Here is a 17,526-nt window from a genome sequence, read left to right as displayed (position 1 = left end):
GTAACTAAAATCATACATACAAAGTAACAAAAGTAAATGAGCAACTCTGACTCCACCAAAAACTTGGAGCATGGACCAGATGCACCGGTAGGGTAAGCGTCCTCTACTTTTCTAGAAACACCCGCCGAGTTGCTCATAAAAAGTCTTGTCCGTGGTAGACAAACAAGGGAAGGAAAACCATGAATTCTTATTTAAATGTAAATAAAGCTCATTGAGTGAATAAGGTTGTGGGTTTTATCCCAATCTCGGTCATAACAAAGCTTGAAAATTGTAAGTTACTACCCTTCCGCTAAGCACACATGTAAGAGTTAAAATGATGATTGGTTTGTTTGGAGTCAGAATAAAATGTGTGAGTGGGTTTATACACTTTATTATTGCTGGCTATTGCTTCTGTGTTTTACCACATTAAAAATCCAGCTCAGCCAGTGACACTTGCTCAAAGCAGGGTCTATTCTTTTGATCAAATATCCACATTAAGAAGTACATGAAATATCTACCAAAGAACCTAAAAAAAAGATTTTTTACTTTAATCAAAAAGCACAACTTTAAGCATATATCATTTTGAGAAGAGGGGTATTTTTCGAAAGACGACAGATGTAAAGTTAAAACACTAGAAAAGTACCGGTTGTTCACATTAGGAATTATTTTTCTGCTTTTTGTACATGTTCAGAATAATCTTTCTTTTATACAACTGAAGTTTAGAATGATTTAGAAGTGTGCAGTATATTTACATTAGGGATATTGTTTTCTGCTTTGTGTAAATGTTCAGAATGATTTTTCTTTTATACAGCTGAAGTAAAGAAGGATTTAGAACTATATGTAGAAGAACTTGGTAGAAAGACAGAAGAAAACAGTGCACAAAAAGAAGAAATAACTGGGCTACTGGGTCAGGTAGTTGACCTTCAGCTCAAGGTCAAAGTAGTAAGTAATATTTTATTTACACTGAATTAAAAGTCTCAGGCCAAATAATTGTAATTTTTTTATTCTCAGGCCCTCAGTTGTTTCATTTGGCCTTTGGCCAGATAATAATAATTTCATGATTCTCAGGCCCTCTGTTGTTTTATTTGGCCTTAGGCCAGATAATAATTTCTAGGTTCTCGAACGCTCTAATGTCACTTTTGGATGTGTCTAGTTTCCTATGGAACATTCAAACACATCCAGTCCTTAGAAAAAAAGTCATATTTTTTTATTTTTGTTTGAAATTGGAAAATGGTAAAAAAAACTCACTATTTTAAAGGAAAACACCTCTGTTCTTTTTAAATTTCAATTTGAATATTCGAGTTATTAGTTAAAGTAGTGATTTATTTTTATATACAGTTAAATATATATGTATAAGTATGTGTATCAATATAAATTTTTTGTAATATTGCAGTTGACAGCTGAGAATTTAGAACTACAGAAACATCTGGTAGCTTCTCAAGAATCTCAAAGATTTCTTACTAAGGAGGTATGTTTTAAGTCATACTTTGAAAGTACTAATGTTTATGGGGAACCAATTTTCGTGGATTTCGTGGGTAGGCCAAACCATGAAATTTGGTTCCCAAAGAAAAGGAGATTTCCATAGATGTGTTTACTGAAAATCTCCAATCCACGAATTCAAGAATCCACGAACTTGTGTTTTTTTCTAATCCACGAAAATTGGTATCCACGAATTTAAGTACTTTCACAATAGTGTTTTTTTTTTTTTTTTTTTTTTTATCATAATTTTCAAAAAGATAATATTGGTAAGTAAAATTTCTCAGAAAGTCACAAAATATAAGAAAGTTTAGTTTGAATACTTTTTCTACATTTTTAGATGTTTGGAACACAGTAATTGTAAATTTGCATAATATTTTTACCTAAATTAAAAAAAAGTGCAAATTAGATTGTTTTTTTTTTGTTTTCTTTTTGTTTTGGAAGGAAGGGTTAGTGTTGAAGAGGGTGTTATTTTGACAGAACTTTTCTGACTTTTATGGTGGTTAACCAATTTAGAGCTTGTTTTGAACAGTTTTTAGCACTTGATTGCGTCAATGTTGGAGGTTGTTGTAACAACTGATTATGGTTCTGAGATTCAGTTAAGGAGGTAGACCTAGGGTAAGGGACACGACTGTTACAAATCATTGGAACATGTATTCAGCATTTGACATCAATCTCATGTAGGCATCAAAGTAACTTGGATTGATTTCATTCTGTTTCAAAAGAAAGCTTGATAAGTTTTGGTGAAATTGAATGTAATACAAACATATTACTGATTTCAAGAGTTATGACCCTTACCCTTACCTTCTGTCTGCCTCCTTAATTAAATTTTTTTTTTAAATTTCAGATTGCAGAATTAAAAGACAAACATGATGAGTTGGTTGCACTGTATGAGGTTTCTCAAGATGAGGTCAGACAACTCAGAAGGAAACAGAAACCTGGAGCTGTCAGACATAACTATATGTCATCGTCTCTCCTTAGTCTCCCTTCAGACTCTCTAGCCTCTGAGTTAGAGAGTTCACTTAAAGGAGACATTGATTACCCAAAAGGATACTCTCCTGCAGAGAGAAAGTAAGAATAAGTTAATATAAAAAAGCTGGTTTATTTTAAAGAAGGCAATGTCTTAAAACAGGAGAAAATTTTAATTTTAAAAAAGCCAATGTCTTGAACTGTAGAAACTCGCATGTTCATGAGTACAAGAGTACAAGGTAAAAAAGACCAGACAGTGAAAACAGACACACTCAATAAAGAACATAAAATAACCAAAATAATATGTACAAAGAATCAAAGTAAATGAGCACTAAAAAAATGGGAGCATGGACTAGGTGCACTGGTAGGGTAAGCATCCTCTGCTTTCTAGAAACACCAGTTGAGTTGTTCATAAACAGTCAAGTCCAGGGTAGACTGAAGAGGAAGGGAAAACTATGACAAGGTGCTCAATGGAGTAGACTTATTATAAAGAGGGAAAAATCTTGAAAAAGAGAAAAAAAGTTATGCTATTTGTTTGTGCCATGGTTATGCTTAGATAGATAAATCCCTTTCAACCAGATGGGAAATTCACCAGAACTTAATCTTTACAGTTTTAAAATGCTTTTAACTATTTGAATTTAAATTTAAAGTAATGAAAAATAACAATTTTGTGAGTCACATAACTTTAGACAAAAGCTGCTCCAGAATTTAATGCAAGATTTGTGACTGAGGATTTACTTGCTAATTTCAGAGTTCATAATTGGAAAGTTTTCGAGACTGTGAAAGCTGCCAAAAAATCCGGATCCAGATGTCCATCAATCCGTAGTACCTCAATGGGGGCTTCTAACTACAGTTTAAATGAAAGTATTGAATCTGCCCCCATCTCAAACAGGAGTTCCATGTACTTCTCTGATGTTGATTCGGGACCAGAAAATCCACCTGGAAGTGATCTGGATGGATTATATGGGTAAGTTTTTTCCCCTTGCTCTTTCTTATGATCATTTAGTAATAGGAAACAGTATAACATCTAGATGAATTTTCCCTTAGCTCTTTCTTAAGAACATTAATTGAGGTCTAGAATATACAGTATTAATTTATCTGGATGAATTATTTTGGTAGGTTTCTCCCCTTAGCTCATTTTGATAATTATGAAGTAATTGGAACCAGAATACCATCTGGATTAATTATATAGTAGGATTTTTTCCCTTAGCTCTATCCTATTGAAGCCAATAATAGTAACCAGTAGCTTTTCTTACATATTTATCTGATTGAATTATTTGAATGTTTTTCATCTTACTGTTGTCTGATATGTTTAAGATTGGACTAGGACTATGTACTGTAAAAGCCCAAATGTACATGGGGTACCTTTGTATTTTTAATAGTTTTCATGTTTTGGTCCAAGGACCAATTCAAATTCCCATTATGATATAATATTCATGTAAAAATCTAAGACATGTCCAAATTTACAAATTCTAAAATTCACAAACTAACCAAGTTAACAAAGCCATGAAAAACAATACCCACGAATAAGTTTACTGACAGTATATAAAAATCTTCACAGGGTTGTAAATACATGTATTGCAGAGTACATTTCCCAATAAATACATATATTGCAGAGTACATTTCCCAATAAATACATGTATTGCACATTACATTTCCCAATAAATACATGTATTACAGATTACATTTCCCATTAATACATATACTGCAGAGAATATTTCTCAATAAATACATATACTGCAGATAATATTTCCCAATAAATACATTTATTGCAGTTTACATTTCCCAATAAATACATTTCAATATGTTTGTGTGTCAATTTATAAAGAAATATTGGTATATGGGGTAGCTAAGAAAGTAAAAACAGAAATTGAAAGTCTTGTTTTGTTTGAAAGGTAATTTTCTGTACTATAAATGACTTGAAGTAGGCTTGTTTGTCAATTTATACAGATGTATAGCCACTTCAAAGTTTAAAAGATTAAAAAAGATGAAAATATGATTCATTGTGAACATTACAGTTGAAGTAATATGACAATATACTAACATCATGTCATGAGGAACATTATGACATCTACAGATGTTTGCTGTCCTTTTCAAGATAACTAGTTGTAAAATAAATTATGTGGTGTTCTGAATTTATTGTTCAACTTTTAGGGCATGGAATAAAAATGCCATTTTTTTCGCACCTTCAAGCTGTACGTACATGAATTATGGTTATTTCTACTCTGTTGATACCACTGCTGGTGGACATGAGGTCCACGAGGGTATTCACCAACCCAGTAGTCAGACTTGTCTGACCCTGAATAATATCACACATTTTATCTACTATATTTATGAAAACTTGCAGTATTCCAAAATATTTTTAAAAATATGCAAAATACTGAGGCTTCATTCCTTGCATTGCATATGGTAGAACCTTTTGGTGATGGATTTGGCTTCCTCTTTCGATAGTTTTGGTTATACTTCTGGTATACAACTAATATTTTAATTATGATCTTCCTATATATTTCATTTAAATGCTGCTGATGAGAGGTTACTCCTTGAAACACGTGTACAGCATATCGCAATTTACAATATATAAAACTGATATTGTTTGTGTTTAAAATAATGAATAAACATGTTGGTAATGAAGTAAATTGAGTTAAATGCCGTGCAAAGCAAGGCAAAAAATATCATAGGATGAAAATTTTTTTTCTTACCGATTTAGGGGGGCTTACGCCTGGTACGCCAGTTCTTGGATCCGTGCCTGTACTTATATATGCTTGTTCCAAATCATGCAAGAGAACAGCTTTGTTTGAATTCTATTTTGTAGTTTATTTTGTTAAATTATTTTTTTCTCTCGGTTTCTGCAATCAAGATGTTTTCAAATTGCTTTATACTGTTCCTTAAAAAAAAAGTATTCATGACAGTTTGATATTCGCACCATGGATCTTACTGTGAAAATAAATTTGCCATGAAAATTTCGCAGTATACAGTATTGAATGCTCAACTGGCTTTATATCCTCTTCATAGGAAATTTGGATGTCTTATCTAGTTTTGACCTTTATATCTGGAACAAATTTGTTTCACAAATATGACCTTTCACTTTTTATTATCAGGATTAGAAACAATCTTTGTAGAACATGTATACAAGGGTCCAGAGTCAAGTAACTAAGATTTGTACTTTGATCTTCATTTTCAGGACTGGGCAAATCTTGTTACACCATGTAAACTCAGGTCTACGGACCTTCTTATTAACCTTGACTTTTTTTTTCAGGACCAGGAATAATCTTGGTAGACCAGGTATACCAGGATCTAATGACCTTGAAACAGCCTTGAGAAAGCTGTCTTTAAGAAGGGCCAATGAGCTCAATGAACAGGACTATAAAGAAGATGAGACCAAAAGACAGAGACAGAGGTATAAATAAGTAACATTAAAAAACATAAACCTTTAAAATGATAACCCTTCTCTTACCAAGTCTATTTGACCCAATATAATCATCAGTGGTTGATGTTTTTTTTCGGTCAGCTCAAAAGGCATGTATATACCTATATATTTAAGTAACATTCTGTGTAAGAATCAGGCAATGGTTGACACATTTTTGTTCAATTTGATCTTTTTTTCCCTGTAATATATTCCATTCAGCCAGAAAACAACCCAAAAGCTATTTAAATTTATCCAGAAGCTTCTGTGACATGATATTTATTTTTTTTTACTGCTTATACAGGGAAATTTGTCCATATTTCAACCAAATATGACCTATCAATATATTAAGAAGGCAAAATTTACAAACACTTTGATGGTTACTTCTGGAGGTTATGAGGTATAAAATAATAAGATAATGCAATAAAACCGTCTTTTTTCCTAATTTGCCACACCTCATACACATTTTGTCAGATTCTTTGACAGAAAAGCTCTAAATGGGTTGTGATATTCTGATAACAAAGCAATAGAACCATTTTTAGAAATTTGGTGTTAATATTACCCATCAAGTCAGGTCTAAACTTTATAACAAGATTTGAACTGGATCATTGTGTAAAGTTTTGAAAACTTTAAAATGTGCATGACAAGTCGGTCCCTTTACATTTGAATTCATTTGAAAGATATAATTTAATTATGAAAAGGTACTTTTTTTTTTAACCAGATTTAAACAAATCTGTTTTATTCCAGGTCTGAGACAGAAGGTTCAACACCAGGAGTATGTCAAACACCAGACAGTACTCTCTCAACAGGAAGTGGACTTAGTGGCTTGTCTGGATTGTCCAGCATGACAGGAAGTAGTAACCCATATTACAGGCTTCCTGAAAAACTCAGAATTGTCAAGCCTTTAGAGGGTTAGTATACTAATTATAATGCTCATATAAACAGAGTTTCGAGTCACTATTTGTTTGTCTGTCTGTCTGTCTGTTTGTCCACATACTTCTCCTTTTAACTGTTTAATAGGTTTAGATGAAGTTTTGTATGAAGGTTGGGTTATTTTTATAATGACCAGCATGAAAATGATTTTTGGTTGCAAGAGGAGATAATTAGATATCTAAATTTTAGTGATCATATATTTTTAGTACTGAAATAGAAAGTTAATTAGATATTCTTCAGTGAACATACATTTCTAGGACTGACAAAAAATGTTATCATGTAATATGACAGCCATTGCAAAACAATGGTGTGAAGTAAACTTTTGAGAGTGAACCTTGTTTTAGATGTTAAGTAGCAGTCTTTGTAAGAATTAGGCATAATGTGAAAAAAATAGAAACATACATGTCAAAACCCTACAGATCTGATGATATAATTTCTCTCAAAGATGATTTCTTTATATGAAAGGACTATTATTTGATCTCTGCATCACTGGATTTGCTCAGAAATTTCTCTATAGAATGTTAGAAAAATGCAAACTTTGATAGAATTGTCTGCCCTTGAAATGTTCATTTTCAGTGCATTTCAATGGAACTAAGATTTAATATACCAAAGTTAAATGGAAAATCTTTCTTGATTCTGATGGTGTAAATAGTCAAATTAAACTTTCAAAAGGGTGGTTTTTTTTCATACCATGTTTTACCCACTGCCTGATTCTTATAGAGAATGACATTTAAAAAAAAACAAATAGGTACCAAAATTTTGTCTTAGACTGTTATTAATAAATGCCTAAAAACAGTGAATCTTTCATATTGTAATAGGTTCAGTAACATTGAGACAATGGCAGCAGCTTGCTACTCCAAACATTGGTGGAATATTTGAATCTCGACCAGGTGTCCAGATTAAGGGAGAGAGAAAACTTGATCTTGAAGAGGAAAAGCACAATCTCAGTGATCTGGAGGAGGATGGTTAGTTAGTCTTTAGGGGATTCAGATATGAAATATTAAAGAAATGATGAAACAGGTCCAAATTTTCTATTATTCTAGAAATTGTTAATTAGCCAATTTTATTTCTCCTTTAAGGAGGTAGACCTAGGGTAAGGGACATAAGTCTTGAAATCTGTGATATGTTGGTATCATATTCAGTTTTACCAAAGCCTGTTAAGCTTTCATTTGAAACAGAATGAAATCAGTCCAAGTCTGAGTTGTGTCCCTTACCATAGGTCTACCTCCTTAAATACATGTGTACAATAACATTTCCATTTGTAAGAACTGATTAACCTGCTGGAAAGCTGAAAAAAAATGTTCCTTTACTCATCTTAAAGTGTCATATACATGTTTTATAAAAGGTAGTGATATTTGGGGATACTAAACATAGGAATTTTTTATAGCATGCGTTGAAGGCTTGAACATTTTATTTCACTGAAACTTGTCTTAACAAAATTCTGTATAAACTGCATTGAACTTGTCAAAAATAAACAGTGTCTGAAATTCTTTTATGTCAGCTTCAGTACTTTTTTAACCTGTTTCATCCAAATCACGGTTTTTCTCTTGTGCTTCACTCTGTATACAGTAAGACCTGTCTTACCCTAACTTTGAGAAACTGAGAACCACATGTCTTCTGAAGTCACTTTATATCAGCTTTTCTACATTTTAAACTTGTGTCACAGTGAAACATGTCAAAACAAAATATCCCTCAGCTTAAAAGGGGTTTAGTTAAGACAGATTTCACTGAATTTAAAATAATTCTTTGCAGTTAAATTGTGTTTAACGTGCATGATTCGAATGTACTCTATATTCCATAATTTAACATTAAGGAAATGTTATTTGCCTGCTGCCTTCGTCTTAAAACTATCCTCTTTCTCTTTTCAGATGACTTTGACTCCTTCCCTGCATTTAATGGCCCTCAGGAAAGTTGGACAATCAACACATTCACTAACTCAATGGTGAAACATCCCTCATGTAGCGTTAGGTAAATGTCACAGATGTTTTTGTCCATGTCAAAGGTAGTTTGTTGATTACCTCCCTTTATCAAATTTCAAATGATAATCTCCCTTTATGGTAATTAAAAAAAAGAAGAAATTGAAAATTGGAAGGGGATTTTAAAAGGATAAGAGTGGGGAAAGAAAGTGTGATTTTAAGACTGGTATATATGTATTTGGATGAAAATTATGAATGAAAAACAAAAAGAGAAAAAAGACAGATGGTTAAATGTTGGATAAAGGGAGACAATTCTACAACCTATTCTTAGATGGTTCAAAACATAAACACAAATTATATTATTCACATTTGCATAATATTGTTGGCTTATATTAAATTTTAGGTTTATATGTGCTTCCTGGGGAAGGTATTAGGTATTAGTAATGAGAATATGGACATTTTTTTTTTAGAAAGAGTCAAAAGACTTACTTGTATCACACTGAAGTACATATGAGCCTATGGTACAATTATGCATGAATTTATAAAGTTAGTGATGTAGTTTTATCATCTTTGACAAGTCACTCTTAAGTTGGGCTAAATTTTATTCAATTCCTATTCAAACTTATCATTGTAGTTTTTTGGAACCAATCAATTTTGGATTTTGATTTGGTGTAAATAAATTGTCTTAACTGTATGCCAGGAGATTTAAAATTAACAGGTTAAGAACAATACATTGAAAGGAAAGATCATATTTTTATACTCCACTTTATTTTATATTGAGGGCAAAATTTTCCAAGAACATTTCATTCCATTTTTTCCAACTGTGAATGTTTTATACAGAGGAGCAGTTTGTGTAATGTGTAAATTGGCCTTTCAAGATAAAATGGACAACAGTAAATAACAATTTGATTAAAATTGGAATTTAAGGCCAAACTATTACATAAACATACTCCATCCTTTGTGTGTTATTGTTTGTTTTGCTTTCCCTGTTGTGATTTTCGTATTTTCGTTTCTTCAGTGATGTAGAGGATGACGATGATGTCTCCGATATTGAGAGTTTAACAGAGTGAGTTTTGTTTTGTCAGTCTGCCTCTAGTTTGCTGGTGTATAGAGCACATGCTTCAAGAAGAAATGCTTTCCATAGAATTGTGTATAGGAGAAGGGGTTCTAGGATAAGATTTTGGCCATTTTTTTTTAAACAAAATTGGACTTTCCATTGAAAAGTCACATATTTATATCACAAGAAAATAGTGACTAAGAAAGTAGTTAAATTTTGATAGTAACTTCATGATGTTTTTCAGTAGGCTAAAAATAAGGATGAAATAGAGAAGGTCTTGATTTTTTTAAATTGACAAATATTTGAATAAAATAAATAAAAATGAACCATATTTTTTTGTGTATAATTGCATACTTTTACGTAGAAATAATTTTCAGACATGGGTGTGATATTACGCATCATTATATAAGATTTGGCCAAGAAATAAAAGACGTTTATAAGAGAAAAGAGTCTGCGTAAAGAAAACAAACAAACCATAAGTGGAATGTTCATCAAATCATCGAATACGTCTTTAAATATTGAATTTTGAATGATATTTTTTCAATTCAAGTTAAAATGTCTTAATAACATGTTTCAGACATAGGTTGTACAATATTTCTTTCCTGTAAAACACAGTTTGAAATTGAAATGGAACAACGAAAACCAAAAAGTAACAAAGTTCTTTTTTGTCAAGCCCTCCTTATTTAATGCTTTTACAGCTGAAAATGATTATTTTGAAACATATGTTGATTGTTTCTAACAATTTTCTTTCTTTGAAGTATATTTTAAAATGAAAAATTACAAAATTTTAGTAACAACCAAAACCAAGTCAAGGTTTTCCCGACTTTTGATTTTGTTATATAAGCCATATCATACATCCTTGTCAGTTTAATCATGCTTCAATATTTAAATTATCCAATTTATGTAGCTACCGATCTTTACATGATGTTAAAGTGTGAATAGAAATCTCTTTCTTTCACATTTATGTAGGAAATACTTGATCAAGGTAAATAAATTGACTGATCAAATGCAAAATATTTATCTTTTTGTCTTCCAAAATTCTACTGCACTCTATGTCTAAATAAACTTTTTTACACGTTTTGACCTTCAAAATTGCACTGCGCACAATACATAAATGTGCATTATACACACCAAAACATGGTATTTGTCAATGAAACATTTATGTCCTTAATGCTCTATGAGGACAATTGAGTTACATTAGATCTGAAAACCTTTAAAATGGTTGTTTTTTAGCAAAAGAGAGTTTGCTTGGATTATATATCTTTGATCATAAGCAAGTATTTCTTCAAACAACCTGAGCAAGTTTTTCCTTGTTACAATGGCATATTTAACATCAACACAAGCTTATAACTTTTTGCATGCTGCTTGAAATTTTGCCCCACAATTGCTGCTATGTAGACTTCACACAAATCAGTTGGTTCATCACTCTCATGAAAAAAACTATTAGCTCTTGGAATCAGTGATATGCTTGCACCATATTCAGTTTCATCCAACCTGTACAAGCATTCATTTGAAACTGAATGCAAACAAATCTAAGTAACTTAGCCTCACATGCAATTTATGTAAAATGGGTTATACAGACATACTAATGATTTACAAGAGTGATGTCCTTTTACCTAGGTCTACCGCCTTAAAAGCTGTGTCATTCTACATTTGAGAAAAATTTGTTTCAGACTTTTGGAGAGGAGATATTCTCATTTTATACATTTTTTTTTAAGTATTTGTTTCTTTTTCATGATTTTTAGTTTTAGAAAATCATTTTTCAAGAAATTTTGGAATTAGATATGCAAACATATTTTTCAAATTTTGATTCCATTCAGTGAAGCAAAACATTCCTATCTTAAAGTTCATGTTTGCTTTTGTCTTTTCAGTGCTTCCACTCCCTTAGTAAGTACACCAAGAATGGCCACTTCTCAGCAGGCACCCAGCAAAATCCAGGGACCCAGTTATGGAATGGGTTTAGGACTTGCCTCCATCTTGGGAGAATCTGATCTTCTGTCTCCAAAAAATGAAAAAAAGGACGACCAAACAATCGTCGCTTCTTCTGACAGTTCAACAGTCTCAGATAAAACAGCCACAAACTTTCCAATGGGACACTGTTACACAGTGCCATCTAGTGGAAACCCTGACACACAAACCAAAACAAACCCTGTGCCTTCTGTCCCTGCTGGAAATGAACATTCCCGAAATTTCATGTCAAAGTTGAAAAACACTGGAGTTTCTTTATATGGATATCTTGGAAGCTGGGGTCATAGTTCAAATAGCACTGAGACTAAAGCTATACCAACTTCTGCTGTGAAAACTCCTGACTCAACTTTGACCTCTGGGTCAACTTCCACCATGTCTGCTATTTTTGGACCAACCACCAGAAGTAGTGTATTGGGGGCTTTGACATCATTTCAACGTAATGGCATTCTTTGAAGTTGTGATTTTCAATGAATAAACCTGTTACAATGTACATTATTTTGTGATAATGCCATGATCATGTGATAATCTAGAATCTGTTCAGTAATGTAACTATACAAGAATCTTTTAGTAGCATTCAGCCGGTAGCCATTTTGTATTCAAAATTTTGTTCAGCAGTTACTTTTTCCTGCACTACTGGTTGCAAAAAATTTTAACTGACGCAAAATATTACAGAAAAATTGTTAGTGTAAAATTATTCTCAATTATTATAGTAACAGTGCATTTCCTTTTAAGTAGTACTCCATGTAAGAATCATGCAAAATGTGGTTCATGGTTGGAAAGCCTGCATTTTTTTTATTATTATTTTGTTTAAAATTCTTAAGTAAAACAGAAAATATCGTGTGGTTTTTCATGTAACCCTGATTCTTATGAGATATCATACAGACCTATAATGATACTTAATAAAGAAAACTGTAGTCTTTTTTAGGGTGTATCACATATAGAATTTTCATTATTCTTAGAAATACTGCTACTTAATGCTGGAGTAAAAAAAAATTGTTTTAGACCTGTGATAAATTTTAGCTTTCTATATTTATTGATATTTTGAATTTTTTTAATTCAAAATTAGATTATTCTTTTTGTCTCATCCCTGCATTAAAAGAAAACGAAATCAAAAACCAAAAAAAAATGCAAAAGCTAATCAGACTGAAAATCAATCAAACAATGTTGCAACCATTAGTTCAAGAAAGCAGTAACATTAAATATAGATGTCACATTCTAATGCAACTGACATAATCCTTTAACATTAGGAATTTGAAGTCTAACTTCTTGGGTATCATTAAAGGGTTATCTCCCTTAGTTTGTCACCAATGACAACTAATTGATTAATTTCAAAAATCAATCGTTAAATGCTAATCAATTGATTGATGGATGTCATTAATCAATCTTTCAAGACATGACAGTTGCATTAGAATTTAAATGTAAAGTAAAAACAAAAATGTAGTTTACATTTTTATATGAGAAATACGTCTTTCATTACATTTTATACAATTGATATGTTTATACATGTACAAGCTACTTGTAGGTCAATGTTTGTATATTGTGAAATTATGCAATTTTTTTGTAAGTGCTCATGACATGCCAATTGATTATGTGATTACATATAAAGGCAGTTTTGTGTGATGATTAAATAAAAAAAGTAATTATTATCTTTTGGTTAAAACATATTTTTTTAATTTAGGGTCATTTCTTCAAAAACTGAAAAAACTTATAGAAAAAAAATCAGACCAAAGGATCTTGAAAAATTTGAATTTTTTTTATGATTACAGATCTCAATAACCTTGAATAATTAACAGAAAAATAACTTAATAGTCTTATTTTGTATATGTACTTTGTATAAAGTGCTCTTGTTTTTTCATTTTATTTTTCATGATTTATCTTCAATTAAAGTATTAGTTTAATCATTTGTCATCAATTGAAAATATTGAAGTACACATCAGGTCAATGCTTTTCTAGTGAAGTTCACATGAGTTAAGTCCAAGTCAATATTTTACTAGCTCGATATTGAATTAACTTGGGGTTATTTTTACAGAATTCAGATTTCAAGTTTTTCTAAACATTGAATTGAACCATTTTTGTTTCATTGTCCAAAAACCTTGTGGTCAAGTAAAAGTTTTTCAGGTAAAAGACCCAGGTGTTAAAATTAATTTTTTAGAGTTAAAGGTTCGGAACATTTTTTTTACATATGATTAAAGTTCCAACAGAAGAAAGTTTATTTATTCATTAGATTAGTTCTATTTTGAATCCCTGTGGTCATATGATTTCATGAATACAACCTTACGTAGAAAAAAATCATTTTGTGTGCTTGAATAGATGCTAGTTTACTCTATATTTGGCTTTTTCAATCAGCTTGTTTGTCACATATCACTCTGTATATTTACGTTTTTTTCTCTGGTCTGGGACAATTTGATCAGCTTTAGGCTACTCTCCTATCTAATACATTGTATATCAATAGAGAAATTGAGAAGACGAAATATTTTGTAATAATTAACAGTGAAGAATATGGTAGCCCAGGTGTGTCATGGAATAATTAAAAAATAATCTGCAACTTGTGGCCAACGGTAAGGAACTTAGCACATTGTGTATGCTATTCTAAAAGTTTTTTCATACCTTTTTTTACCTAGATTTACTTCATTTCTTTAAATAAATAAAGTCAGTTACTTTTTCAACTTACTGATAATAAATAGTCAGTTTAAATTTCAAAGAGATATTTTTGTACATAACGTCTTCTGCAGTTCTCTGGGAAAAGAAAAGAAATTTGTATATAGAATGTCAATTTTAAACCAGATGTATTATTTAGTCAGATTTATTTATTTCTCTTTTATGTGCTTTTACCATTTTATCTTTTTTGCCTATGCTTTCTTTATAGGAGATATTTTTGCATCTATTGTTGACATTTTCTCTTGGCTTTGAAATAGCCATAAAGGTCAGAGCATTCATTCTCTTTCCAGATTTAAAGTGACAATTATATATTTTTGGCTTAAATAAATTTGAACCACTTTGGATAAATATAAGTACCATTTCTTTTTATTACTTTAGTATATTTTTGTAGTATAGATGCATATTTGCCATATAAATAGTTTTTGAAGTGTAGTTTTCCTGTGTTGACAAAGCATACTAGATGTGGACTTGTTTCAGTCATTTAAGTACCAGTCTTTATAAAATTCAAACACTGCCTATAGTAGTGGCAATTCATGGTCTAGAAACCCCCCAAACAAAAAATGCTTTTTAGTCTACTTATACCTCATTTTTTCGGTAACAACAGTCCTTTCAATCAAGAACAACAACTTTTGTAAATAACCGAGTTCATACCCATCTATATAAGTGCAACAACCCAATTACAAACTAAGATTATTTGGTCATTAAGTGTTTCTAAATAATAAAATGAAATTAAATTTGGTAGGGTTTTGATATGCATGAATCACCTCCTGTCTGAGATTTATATGGACTCAAATGTACATCTGTAAATAATCTAAATCATCTACAGAATTAATGTGAAAAGCATGGTTTAGGTTTGAATGATCTGTAACAAAGCTTTGCATTCCAATTCTTTGTGTAAAACAGACATGTCAATTTTTAGAGACTTAAAAAATGCTGTTTAGTGGATGAGACTGTCCGTCAATCAAATACCAAATATCTATCTGCTCAAAATTTTGTTTTTGTTAATTTTCGAGATCCTTTTTATATTTTCAGCACGATTCTTTAAAAAAAAATATGTGTTATAATGTTCTTTTACTCCTTTCTTCTGAACAAAAATAATTCTTTTTCAATTACCCAAATCCAGTGTTAAGAAGGAAAGCAGCAAAGCAACATTTATTAAGTTTGCCCTTAGTGTATATAAATTGATGAAGAAAACTACAAATTGTGTGTGTTTTGGTTTCCTTTGTTAAGTTTTATTTTGTTGTTGTTGTTTTTGTTTGTTTTCGGTGCTGATTTTAACTTGGTTCATGATGACTGAGTATTTAATTAGAAACCAAGACAATTAAGATATCATAATGTACAATAAAGATGAAGTTTTACCTTTTTTTCTTTGTTTTTTTCTTTATTAATGTTTGGAGAGTTTATAAAAATCCCTTTGCGTATCTGTCCAGGTATTTTTAAGATATTATTTTTTTTATCAATCCTTCAATGTATTTTGATTTAAATGCCTAACTATGGCAATGAACATTGAGCATGACGCTTATTGTTGAAATTAGCAAATGGAGATAATACTACTGCTTGTATTCAGGTGTTTCAAACATGTAAATGTATCTCCTCCAAAACTATTTGATGGATTTTTTATAATACTTCACACGGTGTAGTAGTTACACCTCCTACATATAGATGTACAGGGAGAGAGCAACAACTGTTAAACGTTTGAAAAAGCGATGATTTTTTTTTACCCTCTTCAGCATTTATTGTATGATTTTATTGCAAGTAGGTATCATTCGGAGGGTTATCACAATCTTAGTTATTAATTTGTCTGTATTGTTAAATTTATATTCGTCAATGTTCTTAAATACAGAAAAACAATAGATAAGGACCTGCACTCCTTTTTATAATTTTTTTTTATAAATTTAAAAGACAATTTGTTTCTCAATTTGAAACTACCAAATTCAAAATCACGATTTATTCCAACCACGATCCCACATGAAAATGCAACAAACTTTTAAATTAGATATGCATTCATAATAAAAAAATAATTGCAATCGTGCGAATATATTAATTTTTGGTTGTTAATTTTAGACAATTCTGTCAAGTGAACATATTTGTGGGTATAATTTTTCGCGGGCCTAAAATAATAAGCATTATATTTTGTTACAACCAATACCGCTGGTATTATTTTTCGCAGTTTGCCGTTCACGGTGAAAATAGCAATAATTTAGAACACCGTTTACATTAAACTGTAATGTTACCGTAAATTGGGGTATTTCGGCGTTGCGTTATTTTGGCGGTTTTCTCACGAGAAATGCCTGTTCAAATTTTGTGGTTTTTTTTATTGTAGATCGTTTGTCGTTCGCTCAGCAATCATAATTCACGAATATATATTGAGAGTCCAAATTCTTGCAGACGTTGAATTTGGTCCTTTTAAATTAGGCGCCAGATGAATCAAAATAAAACTACAACCAAAATATCCCAATTTACAGTCACAAAGTTCTGTTCATACAAAGTTTCTTATAGTTGAACATGCTTTAGGATATATTCAAATATTAGAATTCTACTGGTTCGATATTTGATGTTAAAGACTAGGTTGCTCAAACAGATGTGACTATCTCAATAGCATGGGAGTGGGATTCTTTAGTTGTTTGTTGAACATCCATCCTTGATGCTCAACAAAACTGGTAGCCGTCCCATGTTTCTGACTTCTATTGTTTCTTTAACATTATTGTTTAATTTCCGCTCACTCATTTGATTAAGGCATTCTTCGGCACTCGAGAAAATAATTCGTTTATTCACTCTTTCCATATATTTATCCTATTATTATTATTTAAGTAGGGCTGATTTTTAGTTTTGACAATGAAATTATGTTAACATGTGAAATCATTCTTTCTTTTCACACTTTATTGAGTCCAATATCACAATAGCAATATTTCTGTAGTGCATATATATGACTTAATGTCACTGACGAATCAAAAACTCATTTGCAAATCAGAACCATGACAACATATAGACAATAATCTACCAACTATATAAAATGTATATCAAATAAAAATAATCAGTTGGTAATCACGAGTTACCAAAATACGACCCTTCTTGAGTGTATTGGAAGATACATCGTGTGCTGATTACAAGATCCGTTTCCTTTTTATTCAAATCTAACACTGAGTTGGCGAATTCCAATTCTGTTA

At 31.2% G+C, this 17,526-nt stretch overlaps 1 protein-coding gene across 10 annotated transcripts in view; it reads left to right on the top strand.

The window, feature by feature from the left end:
• Positions 1 to 15,717, top strand: part of LOC148600077 (trafficking kinesin-binding protein 1-like) — a 70,135-nt gene extending 54,418 nt beyond the window's left edge. For 9 of the 10 annotated variants that reach the window (XM_088559403.1, XM_088559404.1, XM_088559410.1 and 6 more), the window contains 10 exons: positions 791 to 921; positions 1,373 to 1,447; positions 2,303 to 2,526; positions 3,176 to 3,391; positions 5,681 to 5,821; positions 6,575 to 6,738; positions 7,579 to 7,725; positions 8,629 to 8,728; positions 9,695 to 9,742; positions 11,605 to 15,717. In XM_088559403.1, coding sequence (XP_088415529.1) covers positions 791 to 921; positions 1,373 to 1,447; positions 2,303 to 2,526; positions 3,176 to 3,391; positions 5,681 to 5,821; positions 6,575 to 6,738; positions 7,579 to 7,725; positions 8,629 to 8,728; positions 9,695 to 9,742; positions 11,605 to 12,154 — 1,796 coding nt within the window. In that variant the 3' untranslated portion in view covers positions 12,155 to 15,717. The remainder of the gene's footprint in view (positions 1 to 790; positions 922 to 1,372; positions 1,448 to 2,302; positions 2,527 to 3,175; positions 3,392 to 5,680; positions 5,822 to 6,574; positions 6,739 to 7,578; positions 7,726 to 8,628; positions 8,729 to 9,694; positions 9,743 to 11,604) is intronic. The other variant, XM_088559405.1, reaches the window with a different exon arrangement.
• The last annotated feature ends 1,809 nt before the right edge of the window (positions 15,718 to 17,526 follow it).

The sequence above is a fragment of the Perna viridis genome, chromosome 13, assembly GCF_037379345.1.
Source record: "Perna viridis isolate PV_CMFRI_1.1 ecotype Kerala chromosome 13, ASM3737934v1, whole genome shotgun sequence".
In the NCBI taxonomy this organism is placed as follows: domain Eukaryota; kingdom Metazoa; phylum Mollusca; class Bivalvia; order Mytilida; family Mytilidae; genus Perna; species Perna viridis.
This window is presented reverse-complemented; position numbering and strand designations above follow the sequence as displayed.